Source organism: Rattus norvegicus, chromosome 2, assembly GCF_021556685.1.
Source record: "Rattus norvegicus strain SHRSP/BbbUtx chromosome 2, alternate assembly SHRSP_T2T, whole genome shotgun sequence".
NCBI classification, from domain to species: Eukaryota; Metazoa; Chordata; class Mammalia; order Rodentia; family Muridae; genus Rattus; species Rattus norvegicus.
This window is the reverse complement of record NC_141535.1, coordinates 213,835,557-213,857,311: the sequence shown is the minus strand read 5'-3', so window position 1 is coordinate 213,857,311 and position 21,755 is coordinate 213,835,557. Positions and strand designations below refer to the sequence as shown.

The window sequence follows — 21,755 nt, the reverse complement described above, 5'->3', positions numbered from 1 at the left end:
GGAATAAACCGCCATTGTAATTTTTCTTGGCTTTTAATTTCATCAGTTTTCCGTGTGTGTGTGTGTGTGTGTGTGTGTGTGTGTGTGTGTGTGTGTGTGTGTGCGTGTGTGTGCCTATGTGTGTTTTAGAGGAAAACTTGTGAGAGTCAGTTCTTTACTTCTACCACATGAGTTCTGGAGACCAAACTCAAGTCACCAGGCTTGGCGAGCCATGTCACTGGCCCACGCTGAATTTTATGAGGAATGGTAACTTCGAAGGACTATGAATAAACATTTTGTGTCAGAAACATATCATGAGTCAGAAACAGTAATGTACTAACATGGCCTGTGTTACTGAACCTGCATCAAAGGACAGGAAAACTACCAGTGTAATCTCCATTTGATTATAAAATGATAAAAACAGGTTCCTTACATAATAAAAGGAAGCCCTGGGTTTGTAACCCTTGTGGCACACACATCTTGTAATATCAGAATCTCCCTGAAGAGCCTTTTACCTTAAAGAATTGTTCCCACCAATGATCCGTTTCTGTCGGCGGTGTAGTAATCTCAATCCACACCCAGATGAGAGGGTCTCTGAAAGTAGAGAGGGGGTTGTTAATGCCTGACACCTCCCCTTGAAACATCCTCCTCTATTTAAAAGTACGATTATCTGAAACTTGCTGCATAATTTTTCTTGCAAAAAAAAACCCAGTCATCTTTTAACCAAAGTATATCAGAAACTTTATAAAGTTTCCAATCATCAAACACAGAAGGCTTCCAGTCTTCTATAGCCCTGATTATCCTTCTCTCCATGTTCCTGACATAAATACACAAGAGTTCAATTAAACATGTGAGAAAGTGCAAATGTTTACAAAAGGAAAGCCAATATATAAAGCGTGACTAGATTTTAAAATAACTTTACAAATAATTTATATATGAGCAGTATATATATATATATATATATATATATATTGTTTATAACCATAAGCAATTTAAATAGGAAGTACATAGTATACAAACATTGTGGGTTTGTTCTTGTTATTTTTCTCTCTGTACAGAAGGTTGGGAATTGTACCAAGAACATAAAGACCAAATCAGTGCTAATATGAGAACAATTTTGCAAAGATGCCCCAGGTTGAGCCAGACTCTAAATGCCAAGAAAAGCAATGCTTTAATGCTAAGCAGGCAAAACTTAAAATGTCCATCATTCCGTGCAAGCACCTGGCTTTAGGAAACAAAAATCAGTTTCAAGCTGTGTGTACTGTAGCCAAGAATTGAGAAGCAAAACCTAGTCCATTGTAAGAGCATCTCATCAGATGACCAATCACCAAACGCTCGTGTTTAATTGTCGTATGGAGGTCGAGAGGCTCTGAGGTACAGCAGAAAGCAACAAGGTAATGATGCAGGTTCTACCGCATAGCTGGACAGACATGAAACACCTTCATTGAGGAATGGAAGCACTGCCTACCATGGAAAAGCCTCAAAATAAAATGTATTTAAGCATTCACCTTTACAGTTTTAACTGCTTCAGGAATTTGACGTAATCCAAATAATTCGTTATACTCAATCCATAAGTATAATTTTAATTATTGAAAGGAACTTAACAAATTAAGTTGTTTTTAGGGGTATAAGTTGTCCTTAGGAAAAACAGGCTTCTGAATATGCATATATATATATACATATATATATAATTTATTTTTATGTTAGATGCATCGGTGTCTTGCCAGCACATTTGTCTGTCTGGGGGTGTCAGGTCTCCTGGAAATAGAGGTATAGACAGTTGTGAGCTGCCATGTGGGTGCTGGTTGAGCCCAGGTCCTCTGAAAGAACAGCTAGTGCTCTTAGGTACTGAGCCATCTTTCCAGCCCACATTTAAGTATTGTTATCACACCCCAAAGCCCCTCAGAATCAAAGAACCACGTCATTCTTTCCTGATCTAGTATTATATCAATAATTACTAGAGAGGAGGTGTGTGAATGAACCAGAACTATGGAGTTCTATACAGATCAAAAAGCTTGTTCTTTTTATAAAATATAACCATGGATTTCTCAAAAAAATAAATAAATAAAAAGCTAATTCTCTTTCTTTCATTTAAAGCAGTATTTATTATTTTATACAACTTGAATGTGCAAAGAACTTTCAAGAACTCAAAGTACGAAAGGGTGACTTATATCCCAATACTACACTCTATTCTCAATTTCCTTAAGCTTTAAGTGTCTAGAGAATAAAATCTACAAAAGAAATTGTTTTCTTTTAAAAATTGACTTTAGTTGGGCGTTGGTGGTGCCCACCTTCAATCCCAGCACTCAGGAGACAAAGATAGGTGGATCTCGAGACCAGCCTGGTCTACAAAGCAAGTTCCAGGACATCCAGGACTGCACAGAGAAACCGTGTCTCAAAAAACCAAAATATATGATAAATAAATAAAACTTGACTTTAATCGGGTGTGCTGGCTCACAAGCATAATCCCAACACTCAGCAAGCTGAGCAGGAGGATGGTGGTGACGTCGTGACTACCTGGGCTGCAGAGTTCCAGATTAGTCTGAGCATGGTGAGAGCCTGCTCCAAAACAAAACAAAACAAAGTCTCTTAAAAGCCATTCCCACTCTTTCAAATAGTACAGATAAGGATGAGCTTGGTCCTGAGTCTTTAAGGAGACAATAACCAGATACATTGCATTCCAAGAAGGAGGAATACAGAAATGGCTGAGACTGTAAAGGGCTGGAGTTGATCTCAGAGACCGCAAGTTAGGGAAGCCCACACTGTTGAGTGCCTTACAGAGACACAGCATAAACATGAACACAAACGACAAGGGGCTATGCGCATTCCCTTTGCACTAGGATTTTCTTAACAAAGTCTGGTGTGGTCACAGGAATCATTAACTCTCCACTGGCTTACTGGTCCAGAGCGACTGACCTTTATTCCCATGACCTGATGTTTTTTTCTCGTAATAGTCACAGATGACTCCTGCGTCCTCACTGTGGCGGCAGTTGTGCCTTCCGATGTCTTGTTTGACGCAGTCGGCCAGGGCCTTCTCATTCCCTGTGCACTTCACATTGTCCATGTGGATGGGGCCTTTTCCTTCCCCAAAATAAGCCATGGTCCTCGCCCTGGCCGGACCCCTGGAAACAGAGCGTTCTTCAGACACGGAAGGTCAGCCAGCCAAGCATCTGGCCGATTTCAGCACACACCAGCTCAACTCTGCCTCAGGTCTGAATATTGAGATTAGTTTGGGCGTGAACTGAAAATCACTTTTTGTGACTCAAAACACTGAACACTGTTCACTGGCCCAGGCCTTTGGTATGTTATGGAATCTACTGCCTCTAATTTAGCTTCGACTTAGAAAGTCACGCACAATAGAATGTCAAAAATAAAGTCACCCCCAAGCTTTCCCTCTTTACTTTCACAGTGCCAAGAAAAATGTGGGATTAAATAATAGCCAGAGACCTAGAGACCAATTCTTTCACTCTCTTTTGAAGCAAAAGTACAATTCTTAACACAGAAAAAGCAGGGAATTGTGTAAGGAAGGCTTATTTTGGAATATTTCCTTTTTGTTATTTTTACATTACTTTCTGAGGATATGCAATCTAAAAACTTTGTTGAAGAAGAGAACTAAAAATTCCGTATTTAATTCAATTTCTAATAAGTTATTGAACACAGTCATGAAAGAAAAAGCCATTAAAGTTAGAATCAGGAAAACAGTCCTTAACATATCACACTAGAAAAAAAGTATTAAGAAAAGATAAAAATAAGATAAAAAGACTGATCCACTTTCCTAAAAACCACACTAAGGAAAGTAAGAAGATAAATCAGAAAGCTGGTGCTTGTAATAAACATTTATAAACCTATTTATTGGCAAATGCTTTTCTAAAGAAAACACATCATACAAAGAAATCTTAAAATTTACACAAAATTTTAAAAATCCAATAACAAATAAAATCAGTCTAGATGACAAATAAAATCATCTCAATAAAAATAGATGTCATACACTACACTTTATATAAAAGAAAATATTGATGGCCAGTAGACAAATGGCCATGCATTTAATTGCACTGGGAATTAGGGATGGGGTAAACTCTAGCTATTCATAACTTTCAAGCATGCTACTAAGTGTGTAAATTAGTGTAGCCACACAGGAAAGCAGCCTTACTGCCCTGGAAAAACTTGAGTCGACATGCTAGCGGTTATATTCCTGAGTATACTCATTAAAAGCTATCTTGAAGAAGTCCCTGTAAAGGCATCTGGGCTCTGTCTCCTGAGCTAGCCCTTTCTCCATGTAGTCCACTGCACAGCCATTGAGCTGTATGCTTTCCACCATCGAGAAGGTGCTCACTTGAGAGATTCCTCAAACTTCCAATTTTTTGAGAACTGTGAGTTGGACAAACTTCATTCTTTATAAACTACTCAGCCTGTGCTTTTCAGTTATAGCAATGGAAAATCCACCGCTTCTACAAATACATGTGCAGGGTCAGTACAATAGAGAGGTAAGTTGTGTATTTATGGAATCTAATATTACAGAGCAAAATGGGTTGATCTAACTAATCACAGCCTCTTGTGTAAGGAGATCTCTCAAAAGCAATACAGAAACAAGGCAAATACCTGAAAATCCTAAAGCAGGAGAGCTGACTTTCAAAATCAGAAAAAAAAGCAGTAAGATTACACAAAATTGGGGAGTTTTACTTTGGGTACTGGAATAAGAAGAGTGTGACTAGCATATTGGGCTCTTAAAGCTACAGGAGCGCTCTGTATGTATAAACACATGCATACATATATGTAATGTGAAAGGAGAGAATTTAAAATGAAGTAACAGGAGGAACATAATACACACACACACACACACACACACACACACACACACACACACGCAGGAGGAATAATACAAAGCACCGAGGAGATCGCACAAAAAGACAAGTAGTTACAAGCATGACACCTGACAGGAGAGACGGCTGCCTCAGCTCCATCTGCACTTGCTCTGTTTGCAGCTTGATTCCCGTGAGCAGTGAGCACTGGCTGTTGCTTCAGTGAGTGAGGATGCAGTACTGAAGCCTAAGTTACAGGCAAAGCTGAACTAATGCCTGTGGTGAGGACAGCCGTGTACTGGATAGTCAGCCTTGGGCTGTTTCTCTATCACAGAAACACTGCATTTGTGATGTTTCGTATTATATATTTCTTGGGAAACTATAGTAAATACAGCTAGACTGCTTACTGCTTCTTTATAATTCCAAATCATGCTGTCGATAACTAGGAACTTTTTACATAAAAGAAACTCACTAGAATAAACCTAAACATACGAGTCAGAGAAACCATCCCCAAGTACCATCCCAGAGAACTCCGTCTTCCTTACTTATAGCCAAGCTGCCGGCAAATCACAGCTGCATGCTTGTCGGTCCATCCATCATCGCAGATCGTTCCCCATTGGCCATTGACAAAAACCTCCACTCGTCCTTCTCTCTTATTCTCTCCGTCCATTAGTCTGATAGGAAAACCTAAGTCATGGTTTAAATATATTAAAAAAGCCAAACAAGCAGCCAGGTTATGTCAAAGCATAAAAACCTTACAAAGTACAATTTTAAAAATCAGATATAAAATCACCTACTAATCCTTCCTTTGGAGAGGGAGATGAAATACCAGAAATATCCTGTATCCACTTCTGCTCTCTTTATTAAAGCCCTGCAATCATTGGGTTCATCTTGCTCAACTTTCTGTTCCTGGCATTTGAAAATGTCTCATATGCAGAGGACAAGAATGTGTATGTATGTATGTATGTATGTATGTATGTATGTATGGATGGATGGATGGATGGATATATGGCACTCTAAAATCATGAGCTAGCCATTTTTTTATTACAACTAACTTCTAAATAGTAATAGGGTATTAATGGAGTTCTTTTGTTTTAGGTCACTTTGTAACTCACGAACATAGATGAAATATATACTTCCAAATTGGAATTTTTAGGAAGGTATAAACATTGACATACATGGGTAACAAAGTTGATCAGCCAGCTAGAAAGGGTGCCATGGAGGAAGTCAGCTATCGGAAAAATTCTAAAACCTTCTCAACTATTTATTTCAAAGGACTTAAATCTCAAAACATATTAATATTTAAAAACCAAGAAACCTATTTCTCAATTAAGGTTGAAGTTACACAAACGATAGAATGTCACATCTCTGTCCTCCACAATATATAGATAGGAAGGAAGATACAGATACAGACAATATGGAGACCGTCGTAGGTTGATGGATGGTGGCACTCAGAGTCTTTACGGAGATTCACTCTTCAGGATAGAAAGGTACAGCCATGAAGCCCCATCCTGGGTCTATACAGTGGTGTCCTCATGGAAAAGAAGACGGACTTAGAGTTTAAAAAAAGAAAAGGCACTATGCAAATAGGCACTGAGAGAAGAACTGCCATCTACAAGTCAAGGAACCAGGAGAATCTGTATTCTTTCCAGTCCCTGCTTCAGAATTCCCTCCCAAGGAGCCAAGCTCACTGGACCCTGGGTTTCAGTGTCTCACTTCTAGACTGTGAGAAATTAAATGTCTGTGTTGACACCACTGCATGGATGGACTTCACAGCAAAGGAGCAGATGGATACATACAGCTCTGATTGCCTAGTTCCTGGGTGGGTCCTCTAGCTTCAGGAGAACTTACTAGTTACTGAAAACTTAAGGGTAAAAATGATCAGAACAACCAAGGAGGTGGGATCCGGGACCTGATGACCAAAATATCACTTAATATATACATATGGGATTATGGCATTATGAATGGACATTTGTTACCTAAAAATCTTTGTTGACAAGACGAACATATTTTATTTTTCTTCCTCAAAATCCCAAAATCTACCTCCCTGAAAAAAAAAGCATGTGGTACTGTTTAAAGCTCACATACTGAGACTCACATACTGGGGCAAAAAAAAAATTGTGAAGTCATTTGGGTGTGTCCTAATGCAGTGTAATCTGTGTCCTAATAAAGACAGAAAAAAATGATAATTTTTAGTTCTCTATCCTTCCTTGTGGTATCCAGAATGATTCAACCCTTAACTTAAATCCTCGGTCAGACTTACTTCATGAGACAGGAGAGAGAATCACACGGTAGAGTCAAAACCAGCGAATGTTTAAGTGAATATTCTATGCACTTCTAGCTAGTAGCGTTCAAGCTGTGGCAAGTTTTAGCTATGTATGAAACAGAACATTTGTTGCTTTATATTTCTTATTAGTGTGTCTGAAATTTTACTGTTCTTCACAAGAGGTTTAAAGAAAACCAAACAACGCTTTCCCCAATGACACAATTTAAACTGGAGAAATTTTTTAAGATTCTTATTTTTTTTTCAATTTTTACATTTTTAAATCTTTGTTTTAATGTTAGGGAAATATATCTACATGGAATTAGATCTCCATGATCTATCTCAATAGTTTTAGGAAAATGTCATCTATTCTCTTTTTATTTAATTTGTTCTTATGTGGATGGATGTATTCCTTATAAATATGTCTGTGCATGCCTGGTTCTTACAGAGGCCGAAGGCAGGGCCGGGATCACCTGAGACCGGACTCACAGATAGTGGTGAGCTGATGTGATTTCTTAGAACGAAAAATCAGACCTCAGAAATAACAGTCAGTGCTCTGGCCAGCTCTCCAGCCCTAAATTTCTATAAACTCTAAAAGAAATGACAAACCATATTTTATTTTTTAATCGTGTGTGTGTGTGTGTGTGTGTGTGTGTGTGTGTGTGTGTGTATGTGTGTGTAAATGTCTCTGGGATCCACTCCCAGGACCATGATTGTCAAGGTAGATAGACAACCTAAAGGAGTTGTTTCTCTCCTTCTATCATATAAATTCTTGGAATTGAATTATAAACATTTTTTTTAACTGAGCAATCTAGACGTTTAATGAAAAACAAATCCAGAATTAGACATGTAATGGTAGTTGAGAATTTGAAAAGTTATTTTTCTTGGGAAACAGACCTTTTGACAGTAAAGTCAAGGGTGGAATGGGTTTCACATTCTAGACTGGTTGGGAGAGCCGAGTGAACATCTGTGACCTCGGGAGCAGCATCCTGTCCTTACCTGGGGAAAGCCTATGACCATCACTGTCAGGGTAGCAGGTGAGGCCCACATCTTCCCTATGGCTGCAGTCATGCCTTCCCCACTGTCTCCTGGAACACTGAATGAAGCTGGCTTCTTTTCCTGAGCAGCTGACGTCATCCAGCCATATGGGCCTGCTGCTGCCTTCAAAGTGGTTCACAGAGGACTGTTTGCCATATCTGTGGCAATGAAATGAATGCTGTTAGCAGAACTGCTGTCCCATGCATTGAGGGGCCAGTAAAAACAACCTAATTTTGTATTGTGACTTCAGAGGGTAAGAATCTGACCTTTCTCTGGCCTTGGAGACCCGACTGCGCTTGCTTTGCTGTGCATTTGAATTATCTTAACATCCTTTGGTTAACTTGATGAGTAACTAACCCGTAATTCATTCTCGTGTTTTGATTACAGTTTAACCCACCAGCCAGAGAGCGTGCAAAGAGATAAACCTCAAATTCCTCACCATGGAATAACTCTGTGAAGTAGACAGAGAAGACAACTGGTTTGGGTCTCTGCTAAAAACTATCTGAGGTGGTCCGAGTTCCTCAGCTTCCCTCTGGCTCTCCAGAGTCCTTCTCCAAGAGGGAGTCTTAAGTCAGTGACTGCCCACAGTCAGGACCCAATCCTGGACTAAAATTTGGCTGCTGGCCCACCAAAATAAGAATGGCGATGGTGTTCTTTTCATAAGGTTATGTAAGCTTAATGCACAAACTTTTTTATGACACCGCGTGCCAATTGACTTTATTACTTCTATTGGGTATTGCAGTAAGTGGCGAGCTGTGAAATAGCAGATATGTGTACAACTGAAAAGCTGGCAGTTGGCTTAACTGCATTCATTTTCACCCTTCTCTCAGTATTTCGGTCATTCTTTAAGAATCATGGCGGGTATCCCTAAGCTTAAAGATCTTCAAAGTGCCTTCAATTCTCAGTCTGTGAAATCCACCTCTCAGTCAGAAATCTTGGGCAGCCCCTCCCCTCACTCGATACCTTCATTACCTCTCTACTAAGGACGTGAAGACAAAGTTTCCATCTGCCATGAATTTTCCTAATAGTTCTACTGTGCAACCATTACATTTTTCTAACTAGATAAAGCATTTAATAAGTCATGGCAACAGTTTTTAAAGTTATTTTAAGGCCATCTGTCTAACTAATCGAGTTTGGTTTTGGTTTTGTTTTTTCACAAAAACCAATGAACTTAAATTGCATATCGCCATTACTTTGGACTTAAAGCATTCTCCCAGACAATGCATTAACCCTATTTCTCTCTGTCTAATTCAGCCACAAAACATAGAACAGGAAGTTTTGTTAGCTCAGGTCTGCATTTATACAAAGAAACCAAGGTCACTCTTCTTCATTCTAAGTGAATCATTGCTTTCGGGACTTCCTCTGTAACTTTAATATGGTGCACGCTCGCTCACACTGACACTCGGATGAGAACATTTTAGTACCCCTAAGTCCAGATAATTTATTCAGGAGAGGAAATAGCATGGATCTCTAAAACTAAAGTACAAACTAAATGTAAACTAAAATATAAAATAGGGAGGAAAAATGTAGTGTTATTTGATTGTTTTCACTAATGAGAAAAAAAATTGTGAAAATTAATTCCCATATCTGAGACTAAATTGTCAGTGTAACATACTCATTCAATACAACATGGCGTATGCTAAGAAGTTCTTATTAATTAAATGGCCATATGTATTTAGCAACTATACCCTTTGACCTAATAATTTCAATGACTGCTGTCTGCCCAAAATTATAAATGTCAGTGAATTTGTACATTTGTGTCTTCATGAAATCATTGTTTATGACTAAACTGAAAGTTACTCTTACCCTAGAAAATTAACCTGAATATAATTTAATCATGGTGTGAGAATTACATCAAAACCTGTGGCTCTGTACCACTATAAAACTAAAGCAAGTGTCTATAAAATGACAGATTTAATATGATGATTGATACAGAATTACACACATGACCTGTAAGAATGGGAAGTTTCTTTTTCAAACTTTCTTTTTAAAATACAAATTTAAACATAGCTCTATCCCGCTTGGAAGCTATATAATCGAATAGTGAATGTTTGCAACTAACTGTATTTCAAGATGACAATAGTTAATTTCACCAACTTTTAAAATAATCACAGAAATATGAAACACAAGCATGAAGGGGCATCCATGGGCTTCATTTGAATATTTACCTCAAGGACAAGGTTTCCAGTTACTTAAATCAACTTAAGTCTTTACACTGGAATGTATTATGTATGTATCATGACACACAGCCCAAAGTGTGGCACTCGGATTGCAAGTAGGCAAGGTCAAAGGCTAGTTCTAAAGGCTGTCTCGTGACAAGAGGGCTGTTCTTTTCCAACAAAAGTGCCAATTATCATCATGTTCCAAGAAAGAACCATGTGACACCATAACATTCCTCGATGAAATTGCTGAAATTGTAGACACAATGATGTCAAAACTAATAACACCCAGCAGTGACAGACAATACATCATAATAAAAGCGAGCATTCAGAAGCTTGCCTGAATAGACAACAGAGTGCACGAGAAGTCACTCATAACTTCAAGCAGTCTGCTTGAGAAAAGAGATGTTGGTAGAAAGGTACACGAGATAAATGACAAGAGATGGTTACCGGTATCTTTAAAAATTTCATGTTTGGGGGCTGGAGAGATGGCTTAGCAGTTAAGAGCACTGCACTGACTGCTCTTCCAGAGGTCCTGAGTTCAATTCCCAGCAACCACATGATGGCTCACAACCATCTGTAATGAGATCTGATTCCCTCTTCTGATGTGTCTGAAGAGAGTGACAGTGTACTCACATATATAACATAAATAAATAAATCTTTTTTAAAAACTCATGTTAATAATTCCACATGTAGGTAGATAGGTGAAATAGGTAGGTAAGTAGGTAAGTAGGTAGGTAGGTCAGTAGGTGGGTAGGTGAGTAGGTAGGTAGGTCAGTAGGTCAGTAGGTGGGCATTATTAATATGACAGGCAAATGACAGACTATAGATGATGATGTGACAGATGACAAGCAAATAGACACATGATTGAAAATACATAGATAAGTCATGCTTATCTATTTTTAGAAATTAAAGGTAAGGATTATGCAGAAATTCTGACTTTAAAAATACGTTTTGGCGTTCAATGTCCCCACACCAGTGAGCCTTACTTAAATCCCAGCAGTCGACAAGCCACGTATGTATTCATTTCAGTCCAGCCATCATCACAAACTGTTCCCCACTGTCCCCTATAGTACACCTCCAAGCGACCTTCATGGACACTTTTCCCTCCTGACAGTCTGATGACACCATCTGTGATAAGGAGATAAGGACACAAAGCAAACTAATTGAGAGAGAGAGAGAGAGAGAGAGAGAGAGAGAGAGAGAGAGAGAGAGAGAGAGAAAGAACGAACCTTTGTTTGACCTGATGCACCTGTATTCAGACCTCCCTCTGAGCTACCTGATAAGCTATCATTGCAACTCTACTCAGTCATGTGAGGTTTTGTATTCTTCCTGAAGATTAACACGTGTGTAGTCATGATATTTGTACTCTATTCTCCAAGCAGAAAATACATTCTGATGTAATTTCTAAGTACATATTTTTATTTTGCTATATGAAATCCTATCCAGAAAATTCCCCATAATTCCACTCCTCTCATCCAAGCACCAGTGGCCATTTTCATTGAAACGGCAAAACATATAGTGACATAGAGAAGGCATTTCAAATGTTCAAGTGCAAATCAGAAGACTGAACTAAGGATGCAGGAAAAGCTACTTTGGGTAAAGAGCCATCGATCTTGTCAGACTCCTGGGGGTGAGAAAAAGCACATCTTGCCTTTGTTCTTTTACTGATAATACAGATTTGAAATTTGAATCTTATTAACTCAGTGAGTAATTATACACGGAGAATTCTACAAAGAGTTTGAGAGCAGGAAGCACAATAAATTTCATTCTCCATGAAGGTAGACTTAAAAGCTATTTCCGCCATCCCCCACCCCACCCCAATCCAAATACCTCTTATGAAGTACAAAAACCAGGGAGTAAAACACGCTTTTCATAGACCTCTGCGATCCACTGAAGCAAAGGGAAGCCTCCTGACACAAAACTATCTGGGGATGAAATTTGATAGTCTGCATCGTATTGTACTGCCTATGTCCTCCTAAGGCACTAATAAGAGTATGTCATCGGAAAAAGGGGGCAATGGTGCCTCAAGGGAATGAAATTCTCTACCTTAATGTCGGTGTAAATTAGACATTTCTAGTATATATAAATGCATTGTATTGCTAATAAAAACAAAAGCATAAATAAAGATGTATAAGTTCAGAATTCTGTAGACACTAATTCTCTTACTTTCCACAAACACAAATATATAAAACTAAAAATAATTTAAAGCATCCTCTTCTGACCTACATGAACAGACATGCGACAATGTGCATTAGTCTAAAATTTGATTACAAAGTTAGCTTGGCCTCTTTATCAGTTTTCTTTAATCAGCAGTCACACCCACACAGTTGAACAGCAGCTACAAACACATTCAGGGAATTGAAATGGATTAAAGATGAAATACACTGGCACCTAATGTCTTGTATGAATCACTGCACATTAAATTGGAGTGTTGGTTACTACATATTGCAGCAAAACAGTTTTGTTGAACTTTAAATAGAAACTTCTAGAAATAAGCAAGTGAATAAATTATATTTTGCAATAAAAAATGTATTTGATTTTATCTTAAGTTTTGATTAAGATCATTATCTGTCTGCTTGTTGACAATATCTGAGTTGGGAAAGGAAGCTAAGGCAATTCCAGTCAGGGGTCAGAAGGTAGCACATTTAGGAAGTGACACCCTTACCTGTCAGAGGAGCACAAGACACTCCGGCATCTTCTTTATGGCCACAGTTATGTTCACCCCAGGAGCTCTTTGGACACTGCTCAATTGACAGCTCATTCCCAGTGCAGCGTACTTCATCCAACAATATTGGGCCAGATCCTTCCCCAAAATGTGCCTGATGCCATGCTTTGGCAATGCCACTGAATAAGCATAAAAACAGATGAATTCTGGATTCAATAATGCAAGGTTCTCCCCTCTGGCAAACACAGTGATTATGCCCACTCCCTAATCTACACCAGAGGTTACTCTTGAGAATCTTTCCTCTCTTTGGTCCACCACCACATGAGTTTTGGGGTTGTTTGTTTGTTTGGTTGGTTGGTTTTCAATTTTTTTATTGGATATTGTTATTTACATTTCAAAAGATTCCCTTCCATAAGCCCCTGCCCCTTCTTCTATGAGGGTGTTCCTGCACCCATCCATCTACCCCTTCCTGCCTCCCCACCCTGATATTAATTGACTCTGGGGGGTCCAGCCTTGACAGGACCAAGAGCTTCTCCTCCCGTTGGTGCCCCACAGGGCCATACTGTGCTACATATGCAGCTGGAGCCATGGGTCTGTCCATGTGTACTCTTTGGATGGTGGTTTAGTCCCTGGGAGTTCTGGTTGGTTGGTATTGTTGTTCTTATGGGGTTTAAAAGTCCTTCAGCTCCTTCAATCCTTTAAAATGCTTGGCATTTCTCAACCTTTATCCTCCCTCTTGCAGTAGTAACATAATCTCAGTGTTTTAAACAGTACAGTACTGACTTCCCAAAAGAAACACCACATTTCCAAGTCTGTTTATAACATAACATAAACACCATTTTAACAATGCTTAAGTATGTTAAGTCACTCTTGTTGCTGTACACCTCTCTATACCATCTGGCTGCAGACGTTTTTCGTTATCTCAAAATAAAACTTTGCCATTAAGTTTTTAATGGTACTATTTAGACAGAGACTACTGTGGATCATTTGAAGGCAATAATCTATCTCCTTCGTACTGCACATAGAGCAAAGTTAATGGCTGGGGCTGGAGAAGCTACACTGGCTCAAGTTGTGTCCCCTCCATGCACACACATTTAGGAGACAAGGTCTCAAGCCATAGCCCAGACTACTCTAAAACCGTCTATGTAGTCCAGGATAGCCTTAAGCTCACAGTAACCATTCTGTCTCAGGCTCTGGAGTGCTGGATTGGAAGCATGAGCACTGTGTCCATCAAGATGCTCTAGTAAGGGCCCAGAAGTGGAAGCGGGAAAGAACTAGAGGTCCCGATGATGGTGGACCCATTAAGCTATACTTGGCTGGCTGCCTCTGCTCTCTTCTCTAAGAGTCAATTAAGTGCAGGATTAAATTTGTTTAAGCTCCTGTTATTCAGTCAAGTCTATTTCTGACAGAAACAGTGTCACACAAGTTTACTCATAACAAATTTCTCCTACCATTTCAAATGTGGCCTTGATTCAGAGAAGATGGCCATCACCTGCTGAAATGACTGATGTTAGAGATGGCGTTTCAGCCCCTGCAGCCTTTACCCTTGGACTTTAACCTTTGTATCCTCAGCTCTTCATTGATATCCTGCCTATTCCCTTACTCACTATGTTATAACCACTTTGAGTATTACAACAAAAACATACTAAAAAAATGTTCATTAAGTGATATAATAGACATTGCAATGATGGTAAAATCTTATGCAGGCAACTTCATGGTTACAGATCGTATTCATTTTTATTAGGAATTATAGAGGTTGTAGGGGTCTCAAAAGTAGTTCTGTTGAAAACAACACTTAAAAGTAAGCTCCTTTTAAAATAAGATCAATATAAACACATACGGCATAATTGCCCCATTATGGCCTGACTAAGTCTAGAAACATTTCAGAGGGTACCGAAGGGATGGATTGAGGAATGCCTACTGGGGAGGGGCTTTACCTCCTTCTCTGAACTTAACAACTTGTCCCAACAAATAAAAACCAGAATCCATTGAACAGATGTAAAGGAAAATCCAACAATGATAGCCTAATGTGAATGGTATTGGCAAAATGAGTTAACTTATGAATGACTTTGCTTTGAGTTCTCTGCCTGAGATTTATGACTCCTTGTTTAGAAGGATTCAGAATGGGACAGAAGCCCTAGCTAATGACTCCAGATCAGATAACAACAAATGAAAACCCAGAGACCCAATCCTGAATGGCACCTATTGCCCTGCTACCATTCCACTAAGAGGGATTTTTACAAGTTCTGAATGGTCAATGGGAAGGGGAAGATTGAAACAATAATGTAATGGGTACTATGTAACATCAACTGAAATCCAACTGTTCTTATACAAAAGTAAAGCTGTGTTGAGGCCAAACCATGTTTGTGCCTAAGACAGTGCTGGCACAGTGACATAGCTGAGTGACCACAAAGTCTAAAGTATTTGCATCCACTTTAGGATGGTTTGCATGAGAGATGTGCTTCACAGGCTCACGTTCTAGAACGTTTGGTGGTGCTGTGTGGGGAGACACAGAACCTTTAGTAAATGGAGCCTCACTAGAGGGAGTACATTACCACTTTGGGGGCTTTAAGGTTTTATAGTTTATCTCCACTTCCTGTTCTTTCTCTCAGCTCCCTGTGTAGGATGCACATGTATTTGGCCAGCTTCTGGCTGTCAGGAAGCCTGCACCACCCTGTTTTCCTGAATACTGACATGACTTCCCCACCCTAATAGATTTTCTCACTCTGGAACTGCAGTCTAACTCTCTCCCAACTGAGCTATTTCGGCGGCCGTTCACTCCTGGAACTATAAGCAAAAATAACCCTCTTTCTCTGCTAGTTGATTTTCATGGTGATAATTTATCACAGCAACAACAAAAAATAAACCAAATCATGCCCCTTTACAAGAGAGGGATTGATAAAAGCAAGCACAGAATGTGATGCAGGGAGAAACAATGCTACTCAAGAGAATGAGCTCTGACTAGGTAACTGTGCAGGTCCTGGGGAAATCAGACTGAGGGAAAGGCAAATTAACCTCCTCCATAGAGCTTTGCACCAAGAAAAGATGTCAAGGAAAAATTTCAGTCTGTTCAATTCACTGACTATAATAAGGCTATACGAAACCAAACCTTCAGGGGATGATGTAAAATTTGATCCCAAACTCCTAACAGAAACAAAATTAAATTAAATCCAGCTGGTTTAAAGATGGAGGGGGGGGGATGGAGAGGAGTGGGGGAGTGAAAGAAGTGTGTGTGTGTGTGTGTGTGTGTGTGTGTGTGTGTGAGAGAGAGAGAGAGAGAGAGAGAGAGAGAGAGGAAGAAGGAGGAGGGGAGAAGGAGGAGAGGAGGAGGAGGGGAGGAAGAGGAGAGGAGGAGGAGGAGGAGAGGAGGAGGAGAGGAGGAGGAGAGGAGGAGGAGGAGGAGGAGAGGAGGAGGAGGAGAGGAGGAGAGGAGGAGGGGAGGAGGAGGAGAGGAGGAGGAGGAGGAGAGGAGGAGGAGGAGAGGAGGAGGAGGAGGAGAGGAGGAGAGGAGGAGGGGAGGAGGAGGAGAGGAGGAGGAGGAGGAGGAGGAGAGGAGGAGGAGGAGGAGAGGAGGAGGAGGAAAAAGATACTAAGCTAAAATAATAGGAGTTTATAACCTTGGATATAAGAGATGTCTTCCTCAACAAGACAGGAAATCCAGAAGGCAGAAAAATGAAGTTTAAAAAGGTTAAATCTGAGTACATACAAATTGGAAACTACCACATAATCATTCACAGGCAAAGTGAATTCTTTAGAACAAATATTTGCAATACATAACAGCAACCAAACCAATTCTCAGTAATTGCTAAGGATAGGAATCTTATTAGATTTTATTGAATAAGAAAACAACCAATTTAAAAAATAATCGGGTAACGGGATGGATTAAAGTGGAGAAAGAATTACCTGTGGCCACTGGTTCAAGATGTTCAAGATTGTGATTGGTCAAATTCAAGCAAACACGTTCTTTTTTTTTTTTTTTTTTTTTTTTTTTTTTTTTTTTTCCGGAGCTGGGGACTGAACCCAGGGCCTTGCACTTGCTAGGCAAGCGCTTTACCACTGAGCTAAATCCCCAACCCCCAAGCAAACACGTTCTTGTAAAGCATTCTCACCTGCACATTTTTTTTTTCACAGATTTAAGGGATTAATACTGTTTGAATGCAAAACTTTGGCAAAGGCTTTCTGCCCCCAAGGAAAAGATCACAAAGACTGGTGTCACCAATTGACTGGTAATGAGCTCATATTCTGGGGTGGAATAACTGAACTGTGTTGCATTCCAAACGCTAAGTTATTGCACAGCACAGTTTCTCAGATAAAAGCACGAGCCTTGATGCTTGCCGTGGGCCTGCCTCACATACTTGACGAAGAATCCAGTACCAGGGAGTGGCAATTCCAAATCATGACCCTAAAGAAGCTACTTATGCCAAAGTATGTCTAAAGCACCAAGGTGTATTTTGTTTTCTGTCTTAAATTTATTTTCATATCTTCCACTGAAACAATATCATATTATAAATGTCTCAAAAATATCTAATTAAAATAATGGATCATGGGAGTTGGGAATTTAGCTCGGTGGTAGAGTGCTTGCCTAGCAAGCGCAAGACCCTGGGTTTGATCCTCAGCTCCAGAAAAAAAAAATAATAATAATGGATCATAAAAACAATAATAAACATGAGAGGGGAAGCACTAACCAGAAAAGTATCATGCAACATTAACTTAATTTTCTAGCCTAATGTTTGCATTTATTAAAACCAGGATGACATATGTGCATGTTTATGCATGTATACATACACACACATACACATACACTTTTCCTTCAGTCAGGATTCTCTAGTGACCTGCTGCTGGTTTTCATGAGAAAAAACAAAGCAATGTATGACTTCTCCTAAAGAGATCAGACAGTACTAGGGAAAGAGGCAAAACCCATGAGCTGGGACTTCAGAAAGCTCTACGTGAATTCAGTGAGCCTCTGTGCTCTGTCCTTCCCTTATGGAAATAATTTTCACAGCAGCTTGCCAGTTTTGTGCCGAAACTCCAAGAGTTCACTCCTTTCGTGCCCTGACCACAGAGAAAGCTTATGGGAAACGCTGTCCTGATACAATGCACTGGCTTGTTTCATGTGGAGTCATTTGTCCCAGGTGACAGCAATTCCCAATGAACACTGGCTACTTTCATTCAGAATTCTAACCAATGTGTTCCCTTCATTAACCAAAGTGCATGGACTCACTATAAATAGACAAGACCAAATAAACACCACCACCTGACCCAAACTTGGTCATTATTTGAAGCAGACAAGGTAGGTAGGCCAGAGAAGTATATACTCAGATAAGCATGCACTCTTTAGGTTATGAAAGACTGGCTCTTCGGGGAGGGGAGGGAAAAAAAAAAAGACTGGCTCTTCAACTGCACATACCAGTTTGTGATACTTGTGACCTATAGCTATAGGAACTCACTTTTAATGATCAGTGTCCTGGGTCTATCTGGAAGGCAGTCCCCTCCATCACCAGTGACTCCCCATCTGCAATGATTCCTTCTTTCTTGCCTGGCACTGGTCTATGAGCACTGTGCATATTAACTTATTTAATCTTTCCCTACAACTGCATGATGTTATAACACCAAGTTTACAGATAAGAGAACTGAAGCTGACAGTTAAATAGCTTTCCCAGAATCCTACTGGACTGGCTGGTTTTGTGTGTCAACTTGACACAGCAGGAGTTATCACAGAGAAAGGAGCCTCAGTTGAGGAAATGCTTTCATGAGATCCAGCTGTAAGACATTTTCTCAACCAGTGATCTAGGTGGGAGGAACCAGCCCATTGTGGGTGGTGACATACCTGGGCTGGTAGTCTTGGGTTCTATAAGAGAGCAAGCTGAGCAAGCCAGGGGAAGCAAGCCAGTAAGAAACATCTCTCCATGGCCTCTGCATCAGCTCCTGCTTCCTGCCCTGTGAGTTCCAGTCCTGATTTCCTTTGGTGATGAACAGCAATGTGGAAGTGTAAGCTGAATAAACCCTTTCCTCCCCAACTTGCTTCTTGGTCATGATGTTTGTGCAGGAATAGAAACCCTGACTAAGACATCTACTATGTCGAAACGTCAGCTACCAACAGGCTCTGAACATCGAGTGTGTTAGAGCCTCTTAGGATCTTTTGAATTGATGACAGATGCTATATCTAACACAGTCCAGCCAAAACACCATCACCATCATTTGCTTTCTTTCCTTTTTTCTCTGTTTATTTCAGATCTGTATTTCAGTTCTGCCTTTTAACAGAGTATCGCACGGGTGAGAAGAAAATCCTCTATTGTTGGAGCCCCAAGTCTCAAGACTGTTTCCCTCTAACAAGATAGAAATGCCCAACGAAGGGGACAGAGAACCTATAGAGACCATATCTAGAGCTTAGGCAAGGACCCCAGTTGGAGGATGGGGCCACCCACTCACCTCCAAAGTTTTAACCCAGAATGACTCCTGTCTAATGGAAATATGGAGACAAAGTGTGGAGCAGAGATTGAAGAAAAGGTCATCCAGAGACTGCCCCACCTGGGGACCCATCCCATTTGCAGCCACCAAACCCAGACACTATTGAAGATGCCAAGAAGTGCTTGCTGACAGGAGCCTGATATAGCTGTCTCCTGAGAGGCTCTGCCAGAGCCTGACGAATACAGAGACAGATGCTCACAGTCAACCACAGGCCTGAGCACGGGACCCCAATGGGGGAGTTAGAGAAAGGACTGAAGTAGCTGAAGGGGTTTGCAAGCCCATAGGAAGAACAACAATATCCAGACCCCCCAGAGCTTCCAGAGACTAAACCATCAACCAAAGAGCACACATGGAGGGACCCAGGGCTCCAACAACATTTGTAGCAGAGGATGATCTTGTCTGGCATCAATGGGAGGAGAGGCCCTTGGTCCTGGGAAGACTGGATGCCCCAGTGTAGGGGAATGCCAAGGTGGGGAGGCAAGAGTGAGTAGAGGGAGGAGCACCCTCATAGAAGCAGGGGGAGGGCAGATGGGATAGGGGTTTTCCAGAGGGGAAACTGGGAAGGGGATAACATTTGAAATGTAAATAAATAAAATATCCAATTAAAAAAATTTTTTTTAAAAAATGTGTGGTTAAAAAAAAAAGGAAAGTGGTTCCTAGTGGGCTTCACTTTCTCATCTGTTAGCAAACTTCCTTCTCTGGGCAATGAATTCCATATGTCTAGAAATTCTTCATTGTAATTTTGTAAGATTTGTTTAATGGACAGGGAAATAAAAAAAGAAAAAAATTAAACAGTAACTTATACAAAATAATTTTTATTCTAACTATTTAATATGATTCTATTTGGTCATTTTATAGCTCCCTTGAAGGGGGAAAAACCACTAATGGAAAGAAACATTTAAAATAATTAAATTTCTATGTAAATCATGGAACTTCAGCACAGTGAAATGTGATGTCATGCTAAGCTGTGCTTTTAAAGGTTCCTAAAGCCATGAGGAAATGCTTTTAATACAAGTTCACAGAAGGGAAGTCGAAAATGTCTCCACCTGAATTTCACTGAGTACATACGCGTCCCCAGGTTATCTAATTGGACAGCATCTGCCTGTCTCCCTTTTTTCTCTTCATGGTTCCCACACTCTGAGTTAATCAACTTTAAGCATCTTAAGAACGGTAATTCCTTTTGCATTTAGAAAGCTTTCCAGCTATCAAAATACACAGATGCTATTGAAATATGCGGGTCAGAATGACGGGATCTCACAAGGAAATTATAACTAGCACTCCAGCAACGCACCGGGCAGTTTCCCTTTGCTGCTTCAGCAAAGCAAGCCAAAGTGAGAGGAAATTTGCCTAAGAACAAAGCATGAATAAAGCATGAAATAACTTAGGCTGCCCACTATCAGTCTCGGACCATTAAAAACAATTTCACCCGAAGGTGCTTTGCCTTTCAATGAGCAAGCATGGAGGAAGGGGATTTGCACCACTTGGCCTACTGTTCTCTCAGAGCTCGTATTTAAGTGATACTTTGCAAACCCCCTTCCTGCTATGAATCTGTGTTGCTTGTTGCTTAGGGCTTTCGGGAGGACTTTGCTGACTTGCCGCATAAGCAGTAGGAGGTCTTAGGTCATTAGGGGAAGACTGTGGACAGTGGGTTCTTCCCGGTTATTTCTCCTCACCTCCCAGCCCTGAGGTAAGGAGCTTGTTTTAACGTCATCTTTTGTCTCATCACAGGCCCCAGAGCAAAAAGAGGCCAACCAACCAAAGAGTGAAGGCTCGGAAACCACTCCCAGATGTGTGGGAGACAGAGGCAGGAGGATTACAAATTAAAGACGGTCCTGAACTACAAAGTGAGTCCAAGGACTGCCTGGGTAAGTTAGTTTCTTTCTCAAAAAGTTTTAAACGGAGAGAGACAGAGATGAGGATTTGAGCTTAGTGACAGAGCACTTGACTGTCAGGAGTCAGTCTTCAGTCAAGAAAGGAAGTGGTGAGTTAATCCTGAAGAGAGTAAGGCACTACTTAATCTACATTAGCATAGACTTCCTGGTGAGTGTGCTTCTGAATCCTCTCCAGCTTCTAGACTATTTGTCAACAAGGACTTTTTAGGAACTATGTTTACAATGAAAATACATTTTGTCTTCCACCAAAGTAATCACTTGATAACCCCAGTTGTCCTTAACACTCCGTGCATCATTTAAATCTAATATGCATTTTTTTCTAAGTAACAAAATGTTTGTGGCCTTCCTATCTGCCTTGTGGTATAGAGTAATCCTTATTGTAAATATTGAAATCACAAGGGGAGTCCAAGAGATGCCCAAAACAGCATAAGCTGTTTCTATTAACTTTGGTTGCCTCCCAGAACTTGAAGGTAAAACCATGTTACTGAA

General features: G+C 40.2%; 1 protein-coding gene across 1 annotated transcript in view; it reads right to left on the bottom strand.

Annotated features, from left to right (window-relative positions):
* Prss12 (serine protease 12) overlaps window positions 1-21,755 on the bottom strand; it is a 59,917-nt gene that overhangs the window by 16,961 nt on the left and 21,201 nt on the right. Inside the window, 6 exon segments of the mRNA NM_053504.1 lie at window positions 495-573; window positions 2,896-3,101; window positions 5,324-5,465; window positions 8,041-8,237; window positions 11,228-11,369; window positions 12,907-13,085. Of these exon segments, the coding sequence (NP_445956.1) occupies window positions 495-573; window positions 2,896-3,101; window positions 5,324-5,465; window positions 8,041-8,237; window positions 11,228-11,369; window positions 12,907-13,085 (945 nt within the window).